General features: G+C 53.1%; 1 protein-coding gene and 1 long non-coding RNA gene across 3 annotated transcripts in view; one reads left to right on the top strand and one right to left on the bottom strand.

The window, feature by feature from the left end:
- Positions 1–11,551, top strand: part of LOC308192351 — a 28,583-nt gene extending 17,032 nt beyond the window's left edge. For both annotated transcript variants that reach the window (XR_013948737.1, XR_013948738.1), the window contains exons 3-5: positions 9,125–9,227; positions 9,580–9,651; positions 10,929–11,551. This is a non-coding gene — a long non-coding RNA (uncharacterized lncRNA). The remainder of the gene's footprint in view (positions 1–9,124; positions 9,228–9,579; positions 9,652–10,928) is intronic.
- On the bottom strand, positions 3,283–15,775 carry BCL2L11 (BCL2 like 11). The gene is made up of 4 exons (XM_080585832.1): positions 15,721–15,775; positions 15,016–15,442; positions 10,396–10,508; positions 3,283–6,567 (listed from the first exon to the last, which is right to left on the bottom strand). The coding sequence occupies exons 2-4, from the start codon at positions 15,425–15,427 to the stop codon at positions 6,478–6,480; spliced, it is 615 nt and encodes a 204-aa protein (XP_080441958.1). The 5' UTR covers positions 15,428–15,442; positions 15,721–15,775; the 3' UTR covers positions 3,283–6,477.
- Between the last annotated feature and the right edge of the window lie 3,242 nt (positions 15,776–19,017).

The raw sequence follows: 19,017 nt of genomic DNA, 5'->3' as shown, positions 1-19,017 counted from the left end.
ACACAGTGCGAGAGCCTGGGAGGCCCTGCCAGTGGCCAGAGCCCTGTGATGCCAGTCCACAGCGAGGTGAAACTGCCCAGGTCGAACATCCTAGAACCGTCCAGAAATGTAAGAAAACCCACTGGAAACAGTGAGCTTTGTTGCAGTATGAAAATCAGATGCAAAGCTTGGTGGGTATTTTTAGCTGTTTAAGGCTGAACAGGTGTTTGAAAGGTCAGAGGCGAGTCATTGGAAAAAAATATAGTAAGAGCATGGCAGGATGGCTCTGCCACTCTCCTGGTGCTGGATGGCCCCAGAGCCTTCCAGCCTTGCTATACAGGGGATGGAGCTTGGGGCCTGCTTTGTCCGTGGCCCTGCAGCACCTCAAGGATGCTCAGGGCAGTGCTGTGTGCCCCCATGGGCTGTCTTTGGAAATGGACGCTTGACTTAATGGGTTAATTTTACAAAAAGAATGAGATTAATCCCACGTAAAAGTCCCACACAAATTCATATTGAAGCTGTCACTCAGTGTTCTTTATTAAAACAGAGCACTTTGATTTAATAGTGCTGGGGTGCAGGCAGGAGGAACCCTCCCTCCTTTCCATCGCCACGGGTGGCTTTCGGTGGCCGTTCTCCATCTCGCTGCCTCCCATCAAGTTTAGAAGGGCTTCCTTCCATGTACCATAGCTCACTGTGAGCCTCAAAGTGGTAATCATCAGATTTAAACGTCCCCAATCAACAAGCCTAGGTACATTTCCAGTAGGTTCAGCTGACAGGAGTTAAGAGCAGATGCACATGCAGCCATGAGCCATTTGTGTGACTTTTTCCATGATCGAACTGTGTGTGTGTGTTTGTTTTTTTTTTTCTTTTCAAGGAATAAAGGAAGTTTGTCATCATTCTAACAACGATAAGGTTGCCGGTGGTTTTAATTTGTTACTCAAGCAAAGCTTTCAGGCCACAGGAAGAAAGGGCCTCTCTCTTGGGGCAGGACCTGGTGATGTGTCTTTGGTGGACCTGGGACCTGGCCAGCTGGGACCTTGCCAACTGGGACCAGCCATGGCCAACCTGGACATAGCCATGGCCAAAGTGGGCCAGGTCCACCACAGCACCAGCCATGGCCAACCTGGACGTGGCCATGGCCAAGCCGGGCTGTGAGCACCCTGGACTGGCCGTAGCCACAGGAAGGAGCCGCCTGGCGTTCTCGCCACCATTTGGTGCTGCTGGGGTGCGTTTCCCTCCCCTGCTGTCTCACCAAGGTCGCAGGGTTCGGGCAGGCACCTTCCAAAATGAGTCACAGCAAAAACAAAGGGAAAATAGCCGGTGGGACAACCTGCCTGCACAGGCTGCTCTGGCACTGCTCCAGCTCCAGCTCGAGGCCGAGCCCCTCTTGTTTATGTCACAAAAGCTCTGTTTCATTTTTTTCCCCCCAAAACATGAGGCAGGACATCCATCCTGCGCACCGTGTTGCCCAGCGGGCTGCTACGTCGGGTGAACAGAGCACCAAGGGCTTCAAACCCTCCTGGATGGGTCAGGGCTCTCCCCGAAGCCTCTCCTAACGTCCCAGTGCCACCGCACTTCTAACGGGACAGAAAACCCCTGTGCAGCACGGGGCTGGCAGCTGGCATGGCCTCGTCTGGGCAGTATGGCCTTTTTTTGAGCTAAGCCCCCGAAATAGCACCTGAAACCTATAAACTTCCCTTTCGGGAACTTCTGTAATTTGAAACACGCACAAGAAAAAAAAAATAATCCAGAATTTTTTTGTTGTTTGTCAAGGGGGACTTTTATTTTTTTAATACATTTCAGCAGGAGGCAGTGACTCTCACAGGGAGCGGGTTTCTGCTCTCACAGGGAGCGGGTTTTTGGGCACTTTTCCCTCTGATTTCTTTCTTTTCCCCCTTTCTTCCTTCCTTTTTGCTGTCCCATCCCCAGCTGATGCTTTGGAGGTGAAGGCAGGTGAGCATGGTCAGGATTTATCCACAAAAAAATTGAAAGTAGTGGCCAGCATCACAGTCTGCTCAGCGGAGGCTCACCAGCAGTGTGCACCGAGCACTCGGCATCGCTATTAAAAAAGGGACAATGATTAAAGACGGCACATAGGTTGGGGATCTTTTATTTATGGGAGAGCAGAAAAAGTGTAATGCACTTTAGGACTTTGGAGAGCCAAAAAAAGGAGAAAAATAATGGGGAGCAGCAACATCTAAAGCAACTCCTCCTTGAGCAGCTAAAACCAGCTTAAACACAACAAACCAAACCGAGCAGGGGGTAAAGCTCCACTGCCTCTACAGAAACAAGCCCTGCTCCCGCCCTCACAGCCATGACTCACCTGGAGCAATGCCGCGGCTGGGTTCCCCGCAAAGGGATGCACGCTGATCCCTAATTAGTGATTTGGGCACTGCGCTGCCTGCTGGGGCACGAGGAACCGCCTGGGTGGGCACCACGGCTGCGACACCGGCTGGGAGATTCAGAGCGCTAGGTGCAAATAAGGGCGCGCGCATGGAGATGTGTGTGCATGGAGAGGGATGCGAGGGCCCTCGTTTCTGCCATTCCCTGCTGCACATCGACCTTTCCTGCTTCATTTCACGAGCTTCGCCATCACCCCATATCTGCTCCTTTTGTGCTGAGAGCCCCATGTGAGCAATCGCAGCAAAATAATTGCTCCAAACCGCGGCTGATGCTATCAGTTATCTGCCATCTATTATCTGCGGTGAAATAAAGGCAAAAAGAGCGAGCGTGCGGGTACATGACGCAGGACCCGGCCCCTTGCCCTCTTTTGCCATCGCCGACCCTGAGGCAGATCCGGCCCTAAAACGTCAGGGAGGGCTCCGAACTGGGGGCAGGAGGGAGCTGGGGCAGTCATTTTTATGCGCAGGTTTTGATTCAAATTTAAAACAAAAATACAAAATTTAAAGTAATAGCTAAAGAAAACATCTGAGAACTCCTCAGATGACTCAGTTGGGAATCCTAAACAGTCTCTCAAGAAAGAGCTTGCCTTGCAAAACCCTATTAAATTAATTAACAAACTGAATCAATCACAGGCTTGCTCTCCTCATTTGCAGGCATTTAAAATCACCAAGAATTTCCTCGCAGAGGGTTTTTGAAGAAAATAGCTTAATTTAATAGATGCAGTACAGCACCAGGAAGTTGAAAGCATTTCAGACCAGAACAATGCCCCCCCACAAGCCTGGAGCAGCCTGCCACCGCACCTTAGGTAGAATTGGTGATAAAATGGTAATTATCTGTGTCATCACCACCCTCCCCCCCAGCTGATAAGAAAATCCCCAAAGAAAGCAGCACTCATGACAAATAGTTGAAAGTTTTATTCATATAAAATATTATAGAACATAAAAGATTGCATCTTAAAAAAAAAAAAAAAAGATCTGCAATTATTTACAGCAGTATTGCACAAGTAAAGTGGCAATTACCCTGTCCAAAATTCATCAGTGCAAAACACAAGTAAGCCAGGGAAATTGCAATAAAAATGCTACATATGCTGGGTCCTATGAAATGAGTTAGTAATTAATCAGGACATCAGCGTGCACTCCCTTTGTACCTGATGCTAAATCTGGTCCAAGGATCATGGCTGAGAGAGGAAAATGTGGTTTTAAAAGGGACTGACAAAACTCATGGAGGTGGAGAAGCCAAACTACCACTGAATGTCACTAATGCTGACATCTTATATGCGCCTAAACCACTATGGGAAAGTGGCACTTAGGCACTTAAAATCTCTTTTTCTACACTGTGGTGGCTGCACTGAATCCAGTAGGCAGTGCTGGGAGATTGATCACTCGCATGGTCCATACACACCAGAGACCTGGGGGCAGGGAGGGGCGAGACACAACCTGTGGAGGAACTTAAATAAGCAGAAAATAAATATGCAACCTTTCTGCAAGTTACAGCATTATGGAACAGTAGAGTGCATTAATTACACAGGGAAAAAAAAAAAAGAAAATCTACAGTATTTACCAAGTTCAACTCTAAAAAGTTTAGAAAAAACAGGATTTTTTTTTGCTTACTTATAAGCTGTACAAAACTTACACGAGAAAGGAAAGGGACTACATTGCACACAGATATTTGGCTCAGATGATGAAAATAATATGGTGCCCTACTCTAATAAATATTCAGGTATTTACAGTTACCAGAAGAGGAGAAGCGTAACACATGGTGTGAGACCATCCAGCAAATCTGGTTTCTCCACAACCACAGAAAACTTCATTGAATCGTTCTGGCAGAACAGAGAGCACAGGCTATAGAGGCTTAAAACGACCCAAAAAAAAAAATCCATCAGCAAACACAGATAAAATGAGTTTAATCACTCTTTAAAAACACCTTTTTCAGAAATTTTATTTTTTTTAAAAAAAACAACCCCCCATGAGCCTACAGGGGGGTGAAACCTTTTTTTTCAGGGGGCTGCTTTTTCCTCTATCTATCTTCTGGCCGGGAAGGCTTACAGCGAAGAAGCCCAAGCCAGCCGGTGCCGACACCTCGGGTTCTCCCCCAGGGACTCATGGAGTTTTTCCGCGGCACGGGGCCGGGAGGACGGGGTAAAGTGCTGGGCGCCGGCCGCGATTCTTTGGTGTGCTCCACGGGACGTGCTCAGGGCAGCGCAGCCTCCAGCCCAGCTGGGGTCGGTGGACGTGGCAGCTGCTCACTCTCCACAAGTGCAGAGGTTCCCCCTCTAAAATACTCTTCTCGAGTCATCCCTGCAGCCAAGGCCATCTCCCGCAAGAGATGCTAGTCTTGCAGGACCAGAAAAAAAAAAAAACATACTAAAATCACTCCATAATCCTTCCAACGAGTGCAATCAGGGGCACGCAGCCACCAATGGGTCATTGCCTACCAACCAGTGCATAGAGGTCAGATTGTACAGCTCTTCCAGCATGGAAACACTGATCTTCAAACAATGGCACTCAGAACAGCCTCTCCTGGCACATATATTGCAACACAGTAGGAAAAAAACGTTATTGTGGGGCTGGGTTTGCTTTTTCTTCTACAGTGCTGGTGAAACCAGAACTAACTGCAGCATTTGGAAGGTGATTTTAGGACCATCTACACCAGCCAGAGGGAAGAGGACAGCTTTGAAGGCGAGAGAAGTATGTTTGTGCATAGATACGCGGGCAGTTGGAGCAACTGCACACCCCAAAAGCGCCTGCTGTGCAGAAGCCTCCCGCATGAGATGAACCAGAGATGGTGGTGGGGTCTCCATCTGCAGGGACACGGATCCTGCTGCTGCTGGTGGCCTCCTGGGCCTCTCATAGAGCTTCCTGAGCCACACGGGATGGTCTACAGCTGGGAGAAGAGATTCGGCATTGTCCTGAGGCAACAAACACGCTGAGGTCTTCCCAGCTGGAAGGAGGAGATGTGGCACATGGAAAAGACCTCCCCAAGGCAGTCGGTGGGGAGCAGACCCAACGCTCCACGTCGAGCAAGTCACCGATAGGTTGGTGCCACCTGAACAGTAGGCACGTGCAAGGCTGTGTCCTGCAGCACTGCCATGGCCCTTCTTCCAGCTGGATCCCCTCGCAGGAACCTTTGGGGTCTTCATCTCCATGCCTGTACCCGGCTGGCTTCTCCCATCGTCCTGGTCCTGTCTGAACAGAAGATCCCAGGAAACATCCACCGTGCCACAAACCCTCCTGGGTTTAACAGCAACACACTAACCATGCCTTAAAACAGTTCCTGGAGTCAAGCAGCAGGACCTGCCTCTGGGTGCAAAACTGCAGTGTTTTGGGAACTGTTTTAACCTGCCTCCAAGAATGTTTTATTGCTGAATTACTCAGTCACCGTTATATATTATAATATACAATACAGAAGCATTTTCACACGTCTTATAGAAAGAATTTCTAAAAAAAGGCAACCTGGTGGATTGTTTTTTGTTTGGTTAGTTGGTTGTGATATTTTGGACCCTGGGAATCTGACAGCTAAGTCTTGAAATTCAGAATTAAAAAAAAAAAATTATATATAAAAAAAATCAGTCAGCAGGAAATAGGCTATTTGCATGATGCAAATGAAGTTGGATTTGGGGTAGCATTAGGTATTTACAGGTAAGAGAAGTGCTGATTGAAATCCCTCTGCCCTTCTTCCCTCCTCATCCTCTTTGGCAGCCAGGAGGAGGCAGCAGCGCAGTGGCTGCAGTACAAACTAAGGCAGCTCTGCAAATCAGCCGGCTCCACTGTTTTTTTTGGGAATATCCAAGATGAGCCGACAAGTTCCCGGAAGCGATGATGAAACAGGAGTCGATCATCATTGAGTATTTTCTAAGTCCTTTTTAAAAAAGAAAGATTTTTTTAAAAAATTGAGAGAAACACAGTAAACACCACTCTCAGATAAAATCCGGCTTTGGGGAGTCCCAGCAGGTCCGTGTGGGAAATTCGCCCTCATCCAGCCATTGTGCGTCCCGGCGGGGAGGGCGGCTTCGAAGTGCCAGGCTCTGGCGCCAACTCTTCTTCATCGTTTTTTTGGAAGAAGTCATCAAGTCCCAGCACCCCGCGCCGCATGGCATCACTGCATCCTCCAGATGAGGCGGATGATATAATGCAGGAGGCGCAGAATAACGATCTGGGGGTTTCCAACATGGTTATCCAAGAAACCCTAGAAGGAAAACAGGGAAAAAAAAGTGACTTTAATTCCCAACTGCACAGCCCTCACGAGACAAACACCTCCTGCAATGCTGCCTGGATGCGGGGAAAGGAGGAGGTAGACATGGCACCTTCCTTGCCAGTCTTCTCCCCAGAGTGCTGCTGAGACTACAAGAGGTCTACATTTACCAACTGAGCTTGTTTCAAGAAGTTCAATACAGACAAGACTCTAAAATTTGTCAGAAGTGGTGGTCAAAACAAAGATGATTTTAATTTTGCATTTTGACCATGCTGAACCCTAGCGAGTATTTTTGAAGCAAACAAAATAGTGGCACAAAAAACTGCATGGGAGCCTGCCCTGACAGGCAAACGCAGAGGGAAAGGATGAAAACAAAGACCCAGCTCAATGCCATCAAGTGCTTTACTGCTAGAGAAGCCACTGCTGACACCCCATCTATGCACCAAACCAAGGTGAAGCCAAAACTGCTGCAAAAAGACTGTCTCCATGCCCCCTCTGGGACTGCTCCCACCCACATTCACAGAACTGGTTCAATTTGAGTTCAAAGTCAACTCAAAATTTCTTCTGAGCAGGGACAATAAAACACAAACAGGGCAAATACCCCGATGCTTTCGAGCAGGGCTGAGCAGGCACTTCTCAGCTCCTGCAAACGAAACCTGGAAACAGAGATTTCACAAGCTCAATATCAAGCACTTTAACGAAACCCAGCCACCTTCCATGTTTTCTTTCAATAAAAAGCTTTATAATACTCAGAGGGCCGAAGCTGCCTGCTCCCAGGCACATTTGCTTCACAGGCTCAATGGGGACATCGCGCCGTCTCCCTTCACATGGGAGGCATGTAACGCTGCCAGGGGGCTGAAATGTGGCAAACAAGCAGTAAGCCCTGCTACAAGAGGCAGGGAGGTAATAATAAAAAAAAAAAACGGAAAAAGTAAAGACCCCCAGCAGGGAAAGCAGCACCGGCAGGTCCCTGCTGATGGTGGCAGCCGCAGGTTCAGCTCTGATGGCTCCAGGCGCTGCTACCACCACGCTCGTGGAACACCATTAGCCAGACATTGGCAGCAAAGCACTTCTCCTTGGAGCAAATTTTTCTTCATTATTTCACAGCAGCAATCAGCACAGAGCATTTAATTTTTGAGCTTTTTTCGTTTTTCAAGCATTGAAACAGAAGCCCCAGTGTCACCACCTCTCCTCCTCTGTGCCGTCAGAAAGTGGTGCGGTTCGGGCTATATTTAGTGCAGCAAAACCATGTCTGTACATGCCCCGAAGAGAGAAATCACACTGTTTACACCGATATGCAAACTTTTCTCTCTGGCACGGGGCCGTGACGCACGCCGAGCACACTCGTCACCCGCAGAGGATGCTTGAGCACCCTCGCCGGGTGGAGAGGGGGCAAATGGCACAGCTTTTGGCATGCCACATGTCCTCCACGTAACAAAAGCCTTGGCGTGGAGTTGAGCTGTGTGGCAGCAGAGCACTGTGGCTGCTGCTGTTTGCTCAATCTGCCAGCAAGGACAAGGAGGGGGTTGATGCTGAATTGCCCGATTCCCACTCGTTTTGCCCTGGGGGGATTTTAAAGGCAGGCACAAAACAAAAAAGGGCTGCTTTTAGGGACCCCTGCACTCCTCCGGGTGCACGCTGGGGCAGAGCAGCAACGCAGACCCGTCCGACAGCCCCGACCTGTCTGGCGAGAGCTGTTTTGGCACCGCTCTTAGTTCCCCATTTCTACCCTCCTCGAGCGGCTCCGTGCTCAAAGGGCAAACCCGAACAAGCTGGGCTGCGCGCACCGCAAGGCGGGAACGAGGACGGAGGTGACGGGGACACAGGCTGCCGGCGGTGCGGCAGGACCACGTGCAGCACGCCGCCACAGGGAGCAGGCTGCAATAGCAAATCCTCCTGTTCCTCCCTTCCCAGGTGCTGTGCCAATGATCCAGTCCTGCATGTGCAAGCTTCTTCCTCAACAGCACGCTGTTTGCAGCAGGAAAAGACAACGTTTCAGGGAGCAATAGCCAGGCACAGTGGGAATAATAAATCCACAGCAGTTACTTAAACGCTCTGCAAGCCGCTTGTTTCTGGATGCAATAGACAACAGGAATTCATCAGATTGTAATTAAGCCCATGGAAGGCAATGCTACTTTGTCCTTGCCACCAGAGAACAGGGGAATGCTGCATTCCCCAGTGGACCTGTGCTCACCCACATGCATGGCAGCAAGGGAAAATGAGAGCAAATCCACAGGGGAAGCTGCTGACTCTAAAGCGAGGGGGTAAAAAAAGCATAAATTCAAAAGAATTTGCTTGACAGGTGACTAGATGCAGGGGAGCACTAGGATGGGTAACCACAAGCAACCAAGACGCTGCAGTAGCTGTTGCAGAGCACCCAAGCTACAGACACTAACAAAATACTCAGTGCTCTCAACCCAGCCATGCAGCAATATGCACAGCCCGTATCACATCCTTCTGATGTTATTATAGGCATTCAGTGTTTTTAGGGTCATGCATGACAAGCCATACTAATGTCATCGAACAAGCCATACATGGCCCTCTGTTTCAGTTCTTTCCCCAGATGAGCAGGTTGGATGCTCAGCTGGGAACCGCTGCAGGAGCGCAGCTGAAGGAAACCCTCCGCCACGCAGCGGGTCACAGAACACGCTCAGGTGAGTACAAACCACGCAGGATGCATTTCTCACATCATCCACAGAGTCACATCAAGCATGGGCTTGCGACAGAGCAGCCTAGCATGGCAGAAAAGTGGGAGCATTCAGAAAGAAAGTGATGTACAAGTTGCAAGCAAGGCAGTGCTGAAAGGCTGTGGAGAAGGTGTCGGACCACAGCAGCTTGGTGCCCATTTTGGGGGAGAGTTTCTGCCTGAAGGCAGCTGTTGTACAGACCCTGGACGTGGTGAGGAAATGCTGTGGGGGTGACTCACGAGCTGGGGAGGATGGATAAAGATCCGGGTAGTCAGCATGTCGTCACCAACGCCTCTACTTCTGACTCTTCTTCCCACAGAGGAGGGAAAGGAAGAATAGATGGACTGGAAATCACATGTACGAACATGCAGCCATGAGAGATGTACAACAGGCAAGTTACTGGCTAAAGTTCTTCTGAAAACTACTGTTACTTCATCTCTCTTGGTGCTGGCTTGTTTCTTTTTTGTGTTAGTGCCACCCATTTTTGTTGCAACACTTGAAGGTGAGACTTTACAGTCTTATAAACACAAGCTTTTTGAAGGAGCTCCTGTTGCCGATTGCTGCTAAGAAAAATAAGCTATCAGCCAGGTTCATCCCTGTTGCATGTCTGCAACCAGGACACACACGATCGTCTGCAGCAGCAATGTGGGCACTGGGCAGGCTGGGGAGCTGTGCTGGCTCCTGGCACGTTTCCCTTAAAACACCAGTGCTGGAACCCAACAGTGCCAGCCTCCCAGAATGGCTCCTTTCGATGCCGTCCCAAAACCACACCTGAGCTTTACTTGCTTCAACTTTTAGATGTCTTTTTCCCTCGTTACCATCAGGTCTGGTCCTAACCCAGCAGCAGACCATGCTTTACTGGCTCTCGGTACTGGGAATGAAGCTGCAATAACTGAAAGTCTCTGGTCCCAACTCGCTGGTGACTCTGAGTGCGTTTAATGACATTGCAGCAGCGGACGACTCCGCAGCGCAGGCAGCACGCCCCTGCGCCCGGGTGAACACAACCACCCGCGCATCCTTTTCTACATTTGAGTGAACGAAACACTTGCCGCAGAGCTAGTTTCCAGATATGATTAAGCTTTTCCCTTTTAGACACTAAGTGTAAAGAAATGGAAAGTAAAAATAAGAAAATTACCCTTCTCGGACAATAGGAGGCATTGAATTCATCTCCAATGCGCCGCAGCTCCTGTGCAATCCATATTTCTGGCTGTATTTCTTCTGCTAGCAAGTGAGACCGCCACCTGGAAGCTGCACAGAACAAAAACAGAGCATTTGAAACAGATGAACATGAGGGGAAAAAAAAAAAACAACAAATACTCTGTTAAACCCAGGAAGAGTGCAACTGTGACTTGCTGTGTACGATGCGTATTGTAGACAGGTTTTAATTCATTATTGGTTTTCCATTATTATTAGGCTTTTATTCATTAATTTATTATAGGCTTCCTATTGGAGCGCTTCCTGTGGCACATCCAAGCATTGGTTCCTTCTTAAACACGGAGGAAAATGGAGCTGCTGCTCTTCAATTTCTTTCCCTAGCAAAAACTTATGCCCCCCCCCCCCTTCTAAACCTAACGATTTCTTGCAGGCACAGCAGCAACTTCTTCTGTAACCTTAAAAAACCTCTGTCTTGATAGTTTAATCTAATTCTCACATTTCTTCCCCAAACAGTTCTGAGGCATCCAGCAAGAAAAGGAAAACGATTATTTTTGCCATGCTAAGAAGAAAGCCACAATTGGAGAAACTGCACTTTGAGCAAACTTGTGGACTTTTCATCTCCCCAGCGGGACTGGAAGGCTCTTCACTTCAATATTATGTTCCAGCACTTCAGCAGAAAATAAACCAGGAGCAAGAAAACGGCGCTGGCTAATAAAAGAAAAAAAAGAGCTAACACATCAATTACACTGAACTGTACAGAACCAACCCCTTTAGTCTCCATTTTAAGAAGCTTCTGAACACGTGATAAAACAATCGCATAATGCCACAAATATTTGAAGGGGAAAGAAGCAGCCTGTGACCCAGGCGAGCCTCGGTGCAGCACCTGTGCCACCTCTGCCCCCTCCTGCCACGAGAAGCTCAGATTTGAGCAAGAAATGCAGCCTTAAGAAGGGAGGAAAAAAAAAATCTACCCAAAAAAACAGCACACAAAACAAAACAGAGCATTTCACAAACTTGGCACGAAAGCTTAAAAGGACTCGCGAGGGAATACAAATAGCTTCCAATCTCAAAATATTCAAAGGATTAGTAGGGCAGTTAAAATAAATAAATAAATAAATAAATAAATAAATAAATAAGGAGTCTGGCTCCGACCTGACTGGAAAATTTATTTCTGAGCCAAGCTGACACTGCTTGGCTTGGGGAGCTGTTTTGTTTTCACACTGTAGTAGCGCAGGAGCGGTGCCCGCTGCCTTCCCGGGGACGGCCCCATGCTATTTATTTCCCGAGCTGCTGAATGAACAGCAGCAAAGCCTCGGCGCTTCGGGAAGGCATGCGCGGGATTCAGGCCTGTCTGAAATCCCGCTGGCACGAAGCGGGCACGGCTGCGGTCCTGGTGTGGCTCTCCCGCTCGCTCCATCGGTCCTGCCCCGGCATCGCGCCGCCGCGAGGGCATGGTGGCTGAGAGTGAAATCGGGCTGAGGTTTTCAGAAAGGACTTTCTGCGGCACTGCCGGATCGCAATATCAAAAGCGTCCAGTCATAATCGGTTGCAGAAACAGTCAGAGGAACTTTCAGAGCGTGCTCGGGGTGGCCACAGTCATACCGGGAGCCGACGCCGCCTGACGCGAGGGGAGGCAGCCCCGGGCCTCAGCCCGTCCACACATCGTGGCTCCTCCAGCGCCTCGCCTCGATGGAGACCAAGGGACCAAACACATGCCCCGCCACGGAAGAGGTGACTGCCCAACAGCTCCACGGGCCCTAATTGCCCTACTAAAGCGGATGCCATCAAGGGAGCGTGGCAATGTCTCCCACATCCCCCCCCACAATAAACATACAAAAGCTTCTGAAGCCCAGGAGGTCTGTGAGAAGCTTCCCTGACCAATGCCACCATCAGGTGTCCCACCTGGGCCAGCCAGGTGAGACAGGGCAGCCTGGCGGGGCAACATCACTGTGTCCATGTTTAAAACCCAAACCATGTCCACCTTTGGGGTTGCGTAATTCAAATCCCCTTCACGAAAAGCTCGTAAAACACAGGAAAACAACCTTGGATAAAACACCAGGTCAGGCACGCAGAGTTCCACCGCACCACTGAGGCATCGAGTGTGAGCAACACCCAGCCCACACCACACCAGCACGCACACAAGCACACCTCCAGCTTCTCGGTTTAAGTTTTCCCCGTTAAATTCACCTCTCCTGCTCATGGAGGATTTCCCCCTGTCACGCTGGGCTGACATGAAAGCACCCCTTTCCCCTTCCGCCTCTTGCTTGAGGCCTCGCGTCAGGGCTCAGCGAGGGCTCTACTCACAGCAGCCGGGGGTTTACTCTTCTCACACGGGTCGCTGCCAGAGAGCACAAAACAGGTTCATCCACGAGCAGTGAGAAGTTCACACTTCTTTCCCTTCTCTTGGAGGGCAGGAAAGCACACCAAGATCCCGACGGCACAGGGAAGTCTCATTTACAGAGCACCTGCTCCAAACACATCCAGAAAACCACATACAAAACCCATGTGCGCACCTCCTGCTCCTTTAGACAGTGCTGCTCTTCAGGAGAGCAGCAAGCAAAGCGATCTGCTCCCATTGAGAGCTAAAGACTCAAAATATCAGCCTAAGATTCCTATGGCACCACCAAACAGCTGGGTTCTGGTCTCGGGTGACGTTATTTTGAGCACTCCCACAGGCAGGCCATCCCCATGCATGCCACTGCCCTGCTTTGCCACACTTTCTGAAGAAAAGCAGGCTTCTTTTTCTTCTGTTTCCTCCCCCGTATCTCCCCTACTGCCCTGCCACGCAGTCTCCAGTGTCACCTCTTTTGCTCACCACCACAGCTCCTCCTCTTCTCCTCGAGAGCACCCTTCCCAGAACGCTACACCAGCACCGCGCATCAGGGTGCTCCCCGCCTCCCACCCAAGAACATCTCCACCTCACACCCACCCTGTTTCTCACACATAGTTTTGACCATTTCACACACAAGAAGAAGACACCAACGCAAAGTCTTCTGAATCTTGAAAGCAGCCTCCACCACAGCAAACCAAGAGAGTCTTGGGCAGAGCTGCAAACGCAGCCCTTGCAATAGCTTGCCACGCAAATGGGGAAACCAAAGTCCCCTTTCCTGCTGCTGCAAACACGAACCCATCACTCCACACTGAAACTTCCACCCTGCCTCCTCCCTCCTGACTCCTAAAGTAGCCGCAAAAACAACAGCAGGCTGCTTTGGGGGCAGCGGACACCCATCGCCCACACATGCCCCCACTGCTCAGCCCACGTGCGACAGTCAGCATCTCCACTAAAACAGACGTACAGAAACTCAGCAAGAAGTCCCTCTGCTTGCTTCCCTCCAGGGGGATAGAAGGATTTCCTCGCGCCACGTGGAAATCTGACAGCACGCACCCGGCACAGGCAGAAGCGCGCAGATCGAGCGCTGGCAATAACCACCCCCGTGTCCTCGCCCACCACGCAGAGCCCGTCCCCACCGCCTGGTCGCAGCTGGGGGCCTGCAGCCCCTCAATGGGAATAAAACAGCCCCGTGCCTCTGGCTTCACAGGGTCTGAAAGTAGCCAAGGGTCCCTTGTATGCAGCTCAAGTATTTTCCACTGGCTTACGGTTGTTTAGGATGATGCCCCTAGCAACAATAACAGAACAAAGGCTGGAGTAAAATCTGTGTCTCGACAGCTTTCGCTGAGCTCTCTGTATGGATGTGAAAATGCCAGAACTCAGAAAAATCAGGGCAAACTTCAACCTCTTCCTGAAGTACCAGAAAAAAAGCTATTTGCTGCTTCAAGACATCCATGCCTCCCTGCTGCACAACTCCAGCATCCTTGTCTGGTGGTGCCACGTGTGTTTGCTACACAAGGTTGTGAAACTTGCATTAAGCTGTAATTACAGCAATAATGTCAGAAAATCTTTCCTAAGGGCATATTACAGTAAGCGCTCTGCAGCTGTAACCACAGCCATTAACCATGAAAAAAAAAAAAAAAAACAGATGTTTTGATCGCGTAAAGCTTGGAGCCGGCGTTTGTTATTCCCCAGGAAGCGCTACCTGCCCCGCTCCATGGGAACGCGCCCACCTCCCTCGGGTTTCGCCGGGCGGAAGCCGAAAGGTTTCCTCCGATGACGGCGGGGAATTAATCACGAGGAGGAAAGGCATCGTGCCGCGGGACCCGGGCAGTCGTGCGCGCTCTGCCGCTAGAGGCTTCCACTCGCGCCTTACCTGGCGAGCCGCGTGTAAACAGACGCCCGCCCGCCACCGCGCCACTTCCAAGCGCCCACTGCGGTTTCACCGAAATGAGCGGGAGCATTGCGACCCTGGCGCCTCCAACCCACCGCTGGGCACCGAGGCAGTTTGAAGAGGGAAAAAAAAAAAAAGCGCCCACAAAGCCAAAGCAGGAAAACAAGCGAGAAGCAGCACACCTCGGGGCGGTGTGAAGCGCCCTCGCGGGAAGCGACCCGGGGCCGGAGCGCGGCCAAGCCTCGCGGCCTCCTGCGGCCGTGCGGGCAGAGGCCGAGCCAACGCGTGCCCACGGAGGCCTGGCCTCGCGCTGCCGAGGTCTCGAGGCGCGGCAGCGTGCAGCATGTGGCGCCCGGCACCTCGGCTGGCTCACTCACCCATGGCGCTCAGGTAGTGGCTGACGGCCTGGCAGGGCGGGCTGGGGGTCTGCGTGGCCTTGTCGCAGCTCATGGGCGCGGGGCTGCGCTCGGCCTCGAAGGAGAAGTAGCCGCTGGAGGAGCGCGACAGCAGCGGCGACCTCCGCACGAAGATGAAGAGCGGCGAGCGGGTGGCGAACGGGCCGGGGCTGGCGGGCGGCGGCTGCGCCCGCGGCGGGCTGCCGGGCGAGACGGGCCGGGCGGCGGCCGACGACGACGACGAGGAGGAGGACGAGGCGGCTGCGGGGAGGCCGGGCAGGGCGGCGGGGGCTCCGGGCCTCAGCTGCGCCGCCGGGCCCGGCCCCTCGGCCGGGGGCAGCCGCCCAGCCTGGCGGCCGCGCTGCGCCTTCGCCTCGGGGGGCTGCTTGGCCATCGGGCTGCGCGGCGCCTGCGGGCGGAGCGCGCTGAGCGGCGGGCGGCCGGGGCTGCCCCCGCCCCTTCCTCCTCCTCCTCCTCCTCCTCCTCCTCCTCCTCCTCCTCCCCCTCCTCCTCCCCGCCTCCTCCTCCTCCTCCCCGCCTCCCCGCCCGGCCCCATTGTTCTGCCCGCAGCGCCCGCACGGCCCCCCCGCCCTCCCCGCACCTTCCTCCCCCCCTCTTCTTCCTCCTCTCCTCCTCCTCCTTCCCCCAACCCAGTTCCCCCGTCCCGTCCGTCCCGTCCCCGCTCACAGTGCTCCCGCCGCGCTCGGGGCTCCCGCTGCCCGCGCTGCGCCGCCCCCCCCGCCGCGCCCCGCCCCGTGTTTACCAGCGCCGCCAGCACCGCCCCCGGCCCCGCCCGCTCACCTCCGCTGCCCTCCCGCGGCCGCGCGCCGCGCGCCCCCGCCGCGAGCGGGACCGCGCAGCCCAACCTCCCCCCCAGCACCGGGCACGCGCGGCCTTGCACGCCCCTCGCACCACGCACGGCCCTTGCACCATGCATGCCCCTTGCACTCCCACTTGCTCTGTACACGCGTGCTGCATGCTGCCATACACGACCCCTTGCACGCGCACCCCTTGCACGCGCACCCCTTGCACGCACACCCCTTGCACGCACACCCCTTGCACACGCACCCTCCTGGCACCATGCAGCCCCCCTGTGAGAGCTCCTACCCGCACACACCCTTGCACGCCCGCACTCTGGTGCTGAATTTTACTCTGGAAATGAGAGAAGAGGGGAGGAAAAGGGGGAAAAAGGCAGACTCGCTCATGATGTGCCTCGCGTGAACAATCACCATGATATTTTGCGGTGACAAACTCCAACCTGCGCCGTGGCAGCCGGCAGCAGCCAGCCACAGCTTCCTCTGGCCCTGCCACCCATGCCGGGGAGCACGGCCAGGCCCCGCCGGCACCACCACTGGGGGGGCAATTAATTGGGAAAAGCTCATCAGGGATAAAACTGTTGCCTAAGGGGCTGCCCATCACACTCAGCCCCTCTGGGCAAGCCAGGGATGAGCTAGAAAGGGGAGAGGCAGGCAGCAGGCATGGCGTCGACAGTCAGATGCTTCTGCTATTTACTCCTCACCGTTCAGTTTGGTTTCTGCGTGGGTGGCTCACGCGAACAGAAGGGCTGTCGGGTAAACGCCTTGCGGGAACAGGCCGTCCCTTGCACCTCCGCGACAGCCCGCCTTCAGGCACGGTTTTGGGGATGCACACCAGGGCCCTGTGCCCCAGTTCCCCTGGGAACTGCAAAGCATGGCAGTTTTCACCCGTCTGTAAAAACGCTCCAGGTCTGGGCACAGCACGAGCAACCGGCATCATCCGGAGGCCTTGACGCCAGTAGCATCGCCTGTTTGGGATGAACACAGAGAGGAGTGGGGATATCGCCTGCCCTAGGTTCCCAACCCCACCAGGATCACCCAGGCGTTCCTCCGGCCCCTTTGTGTGTGCCTTCAGCCCGGCTCTGCCCGCCAAAAACCCAGTGTTTCCCTCCATCCAACCTCACGGCTTCGGCTGTGCCATCTGTCGCCAGATTGAATGTTTGATAAATTTCAAAGGCGCTGCCTTGGCATGGCAGTCTGCCAGCAAGCCTCGCACCCTGGCTCAGCCACACCAGTGTGGCCACGAGCATCCTGGGGCCAAGACACCCAGCGCTGTGGGGACAAGGGAGTGGGAAAAGGAGACAGCACCCAGCTAGGGGCTGCTCATGCTGACAGCACAGCCCTCACTGTGGAGAGCTGGAAGCCCACGGTATTGGACAGCAGTAAAAAAAACCCAAAAGACACACTGTGCACTCAGCTGCTCACTGAGCTCTAATATTTTAAATTGTGCGGCACCCAGGAATGGAAAAAAATGACTTCTGCTTCTCCAGCCCATTGTGATAAATGTTATTTCACTTGATGCTGGCAGATAAAATCAGTTTAAGCCACATGTCTTAAATACGAGGCTTTATCTGAATCGGTGCTGGAGCCTGACCTTTACCGCAGAGCAGCAGCGCGCTTCATGCAAAATGCTGTCATTTTTCAGCCCTCCGAGCACACCAACAGACGCAGAGCTGCTCGTGAATCATCTGAAGAGCCTCGAAGATGTCGCAGGGGCGAGAAAAAAAGAGGGAGATGCTTATCTGGGAGAAGGAGGAGACTTTTCAGGGAGAAGCAGCGTGCTGCGGACTGGCAGGGGCATGGGACAACGTGGATGCTCCAGCAGCAGCGGGATGCGCACCGGGTGCTGGCACCTGCCAGGAGCATCGGCAGCCCTGACGCACCCAAAAAATCCCATGTGTGGCACGGGACAATGGGTGAAGGTGCCACCCCAGCCCCTTTGAGCTGGGGACACCCAGGTGCTGTCAGCAGGACCTTGGGGGACGTTAATGCCACAGCCTATGGGACAGGGGAGAGCTGCTTGGTTACCATGCACCTGGCTCAGTGGGGAGGTGCCTGCAACTTCTAACTTTAAATTTTGCCTTTTTTTTCCCCCTTTTTAAATAGAACTGAGAACTCTGGTGCCTGGCAAGCCGGGTTTAGGGAGATTTTACTGGCAGCAAGGGCTCAGGCCTTGGCTGCTTGGGGATGGGTGGCCACCAGCAAGCCCTAGATGACACAAGAGAAGCAAGTGTCAGACCCTGGCAGGGGCCCTGGGCTCACCAAGGGCACCATGGCACAGAGCAAAAAATGAGTAAAGTTGGGTTTTCTGCAGAAGAAAGAGCAAGCCACCCACGCGCCAGGAAATCTCTCCTCTGGGCGTGGGTGGTGGAGGCCCCAAGATGAGTTATCTCTAAAGGGCAACTCTGGGGATACCTAGAGATCTTCATCAGCGTGGATTCGGCACACACAGAGGAAACATCAGCCTTGCCAGCTGGGGTTTTGGGTTTTTGCACTTTTTTTTTTTAATCAAAGCTCTTTTTTAGCAGCTCGTTTTAAAGTCGGTTAGAAAACAGGAGGCCCCTGCCGCCCCCCCCGACCACCCTTCTGTCACCCTGCTTGCACGGCTGCCACCCTGGGATGCTTTTACCCTTTTCAATGGAAAATACCATGGGTAGCGGCAGCCTGCACCCAGCCCTGCGGAGCGTGGGCAGTGGCCCCAGCTGTCCCCACCAGCTGTGCTGCCCTTAGGGTCCCCCCACCAGCCTACAGCCAGAGGAATTTGCAGCAAAACAGAGAGAGCCCAGGACAGTAAAATCACAGTGACTACAGACCCCCAGCCCATACAGCGCGCCCCTACATGCATCCTCAGTGGCCACAGGGAGCAGGGGGGGGCTCGGTGAGCCCCTCAAGCCAGGGGCCAGGGCAGCTTTCAGCTCCCCCCTTCCCCCTGTAGATAACGATGTGAAACTCCTACACCCACACGTGCAGGCAAAGGCTCTGTCGCAGCAGGCACAGCCCTGACATTTGGGTTTTGGAGGCTCGGGTGCAGCTGCTGGGGCCCCACCTGCACTCCCCAGGGAGGGCACACATGTGGGGAGCACACCTGAACCCCCCCAGCCATGCCGGTTGCGTGCAGGGTGATACAGGCCAGTAGGGACAGCTCTAGCCTCCCCAGGTCCTTCTGCAC

Source organism: Anser brachyrhynchus, assembly GCF_964034855.1.
Source record: "Anser brachyrhynchus genome assembly, chromosome: 3".
NCBI lineage: Eukaryota > Metazoa > Chordata > Aves > Anseriformes > Anatidae > Anser > Anser brachyrhynchus.
The sequence above is the reverse complement of the archived record's forward strand: the minus strand, read 5'-3'. Positions and strand labels throughout refer to the sequence as shown.

Excerpts from the sequence above, each read along its gene's own strand:
- BCL2L11 (XM_080585832.1), bottom strand. The coding sequence starts at position 15,427 with ATGGCCAAGCAGCCCCCCGAGGCGAAGGCGCAGCGCGGCCGCCAGGCT. Across the intron at positions 10,509-15,015 it reads CCACTACCTGAGCGCCATGG|CTTCCAGGTGGCGGTCTCAC; the intron begins GTGAGTGAGCCA and ends TGTTCTGTGCAG. Across the intron at positions 6,568-10,395 it reads CCTCCTATTGTCCGAGAAGG|GGTTTCTTGGATAACCATGT; the intron begins GTAATTTTCTTA and ends TTTTCCTTCTAG.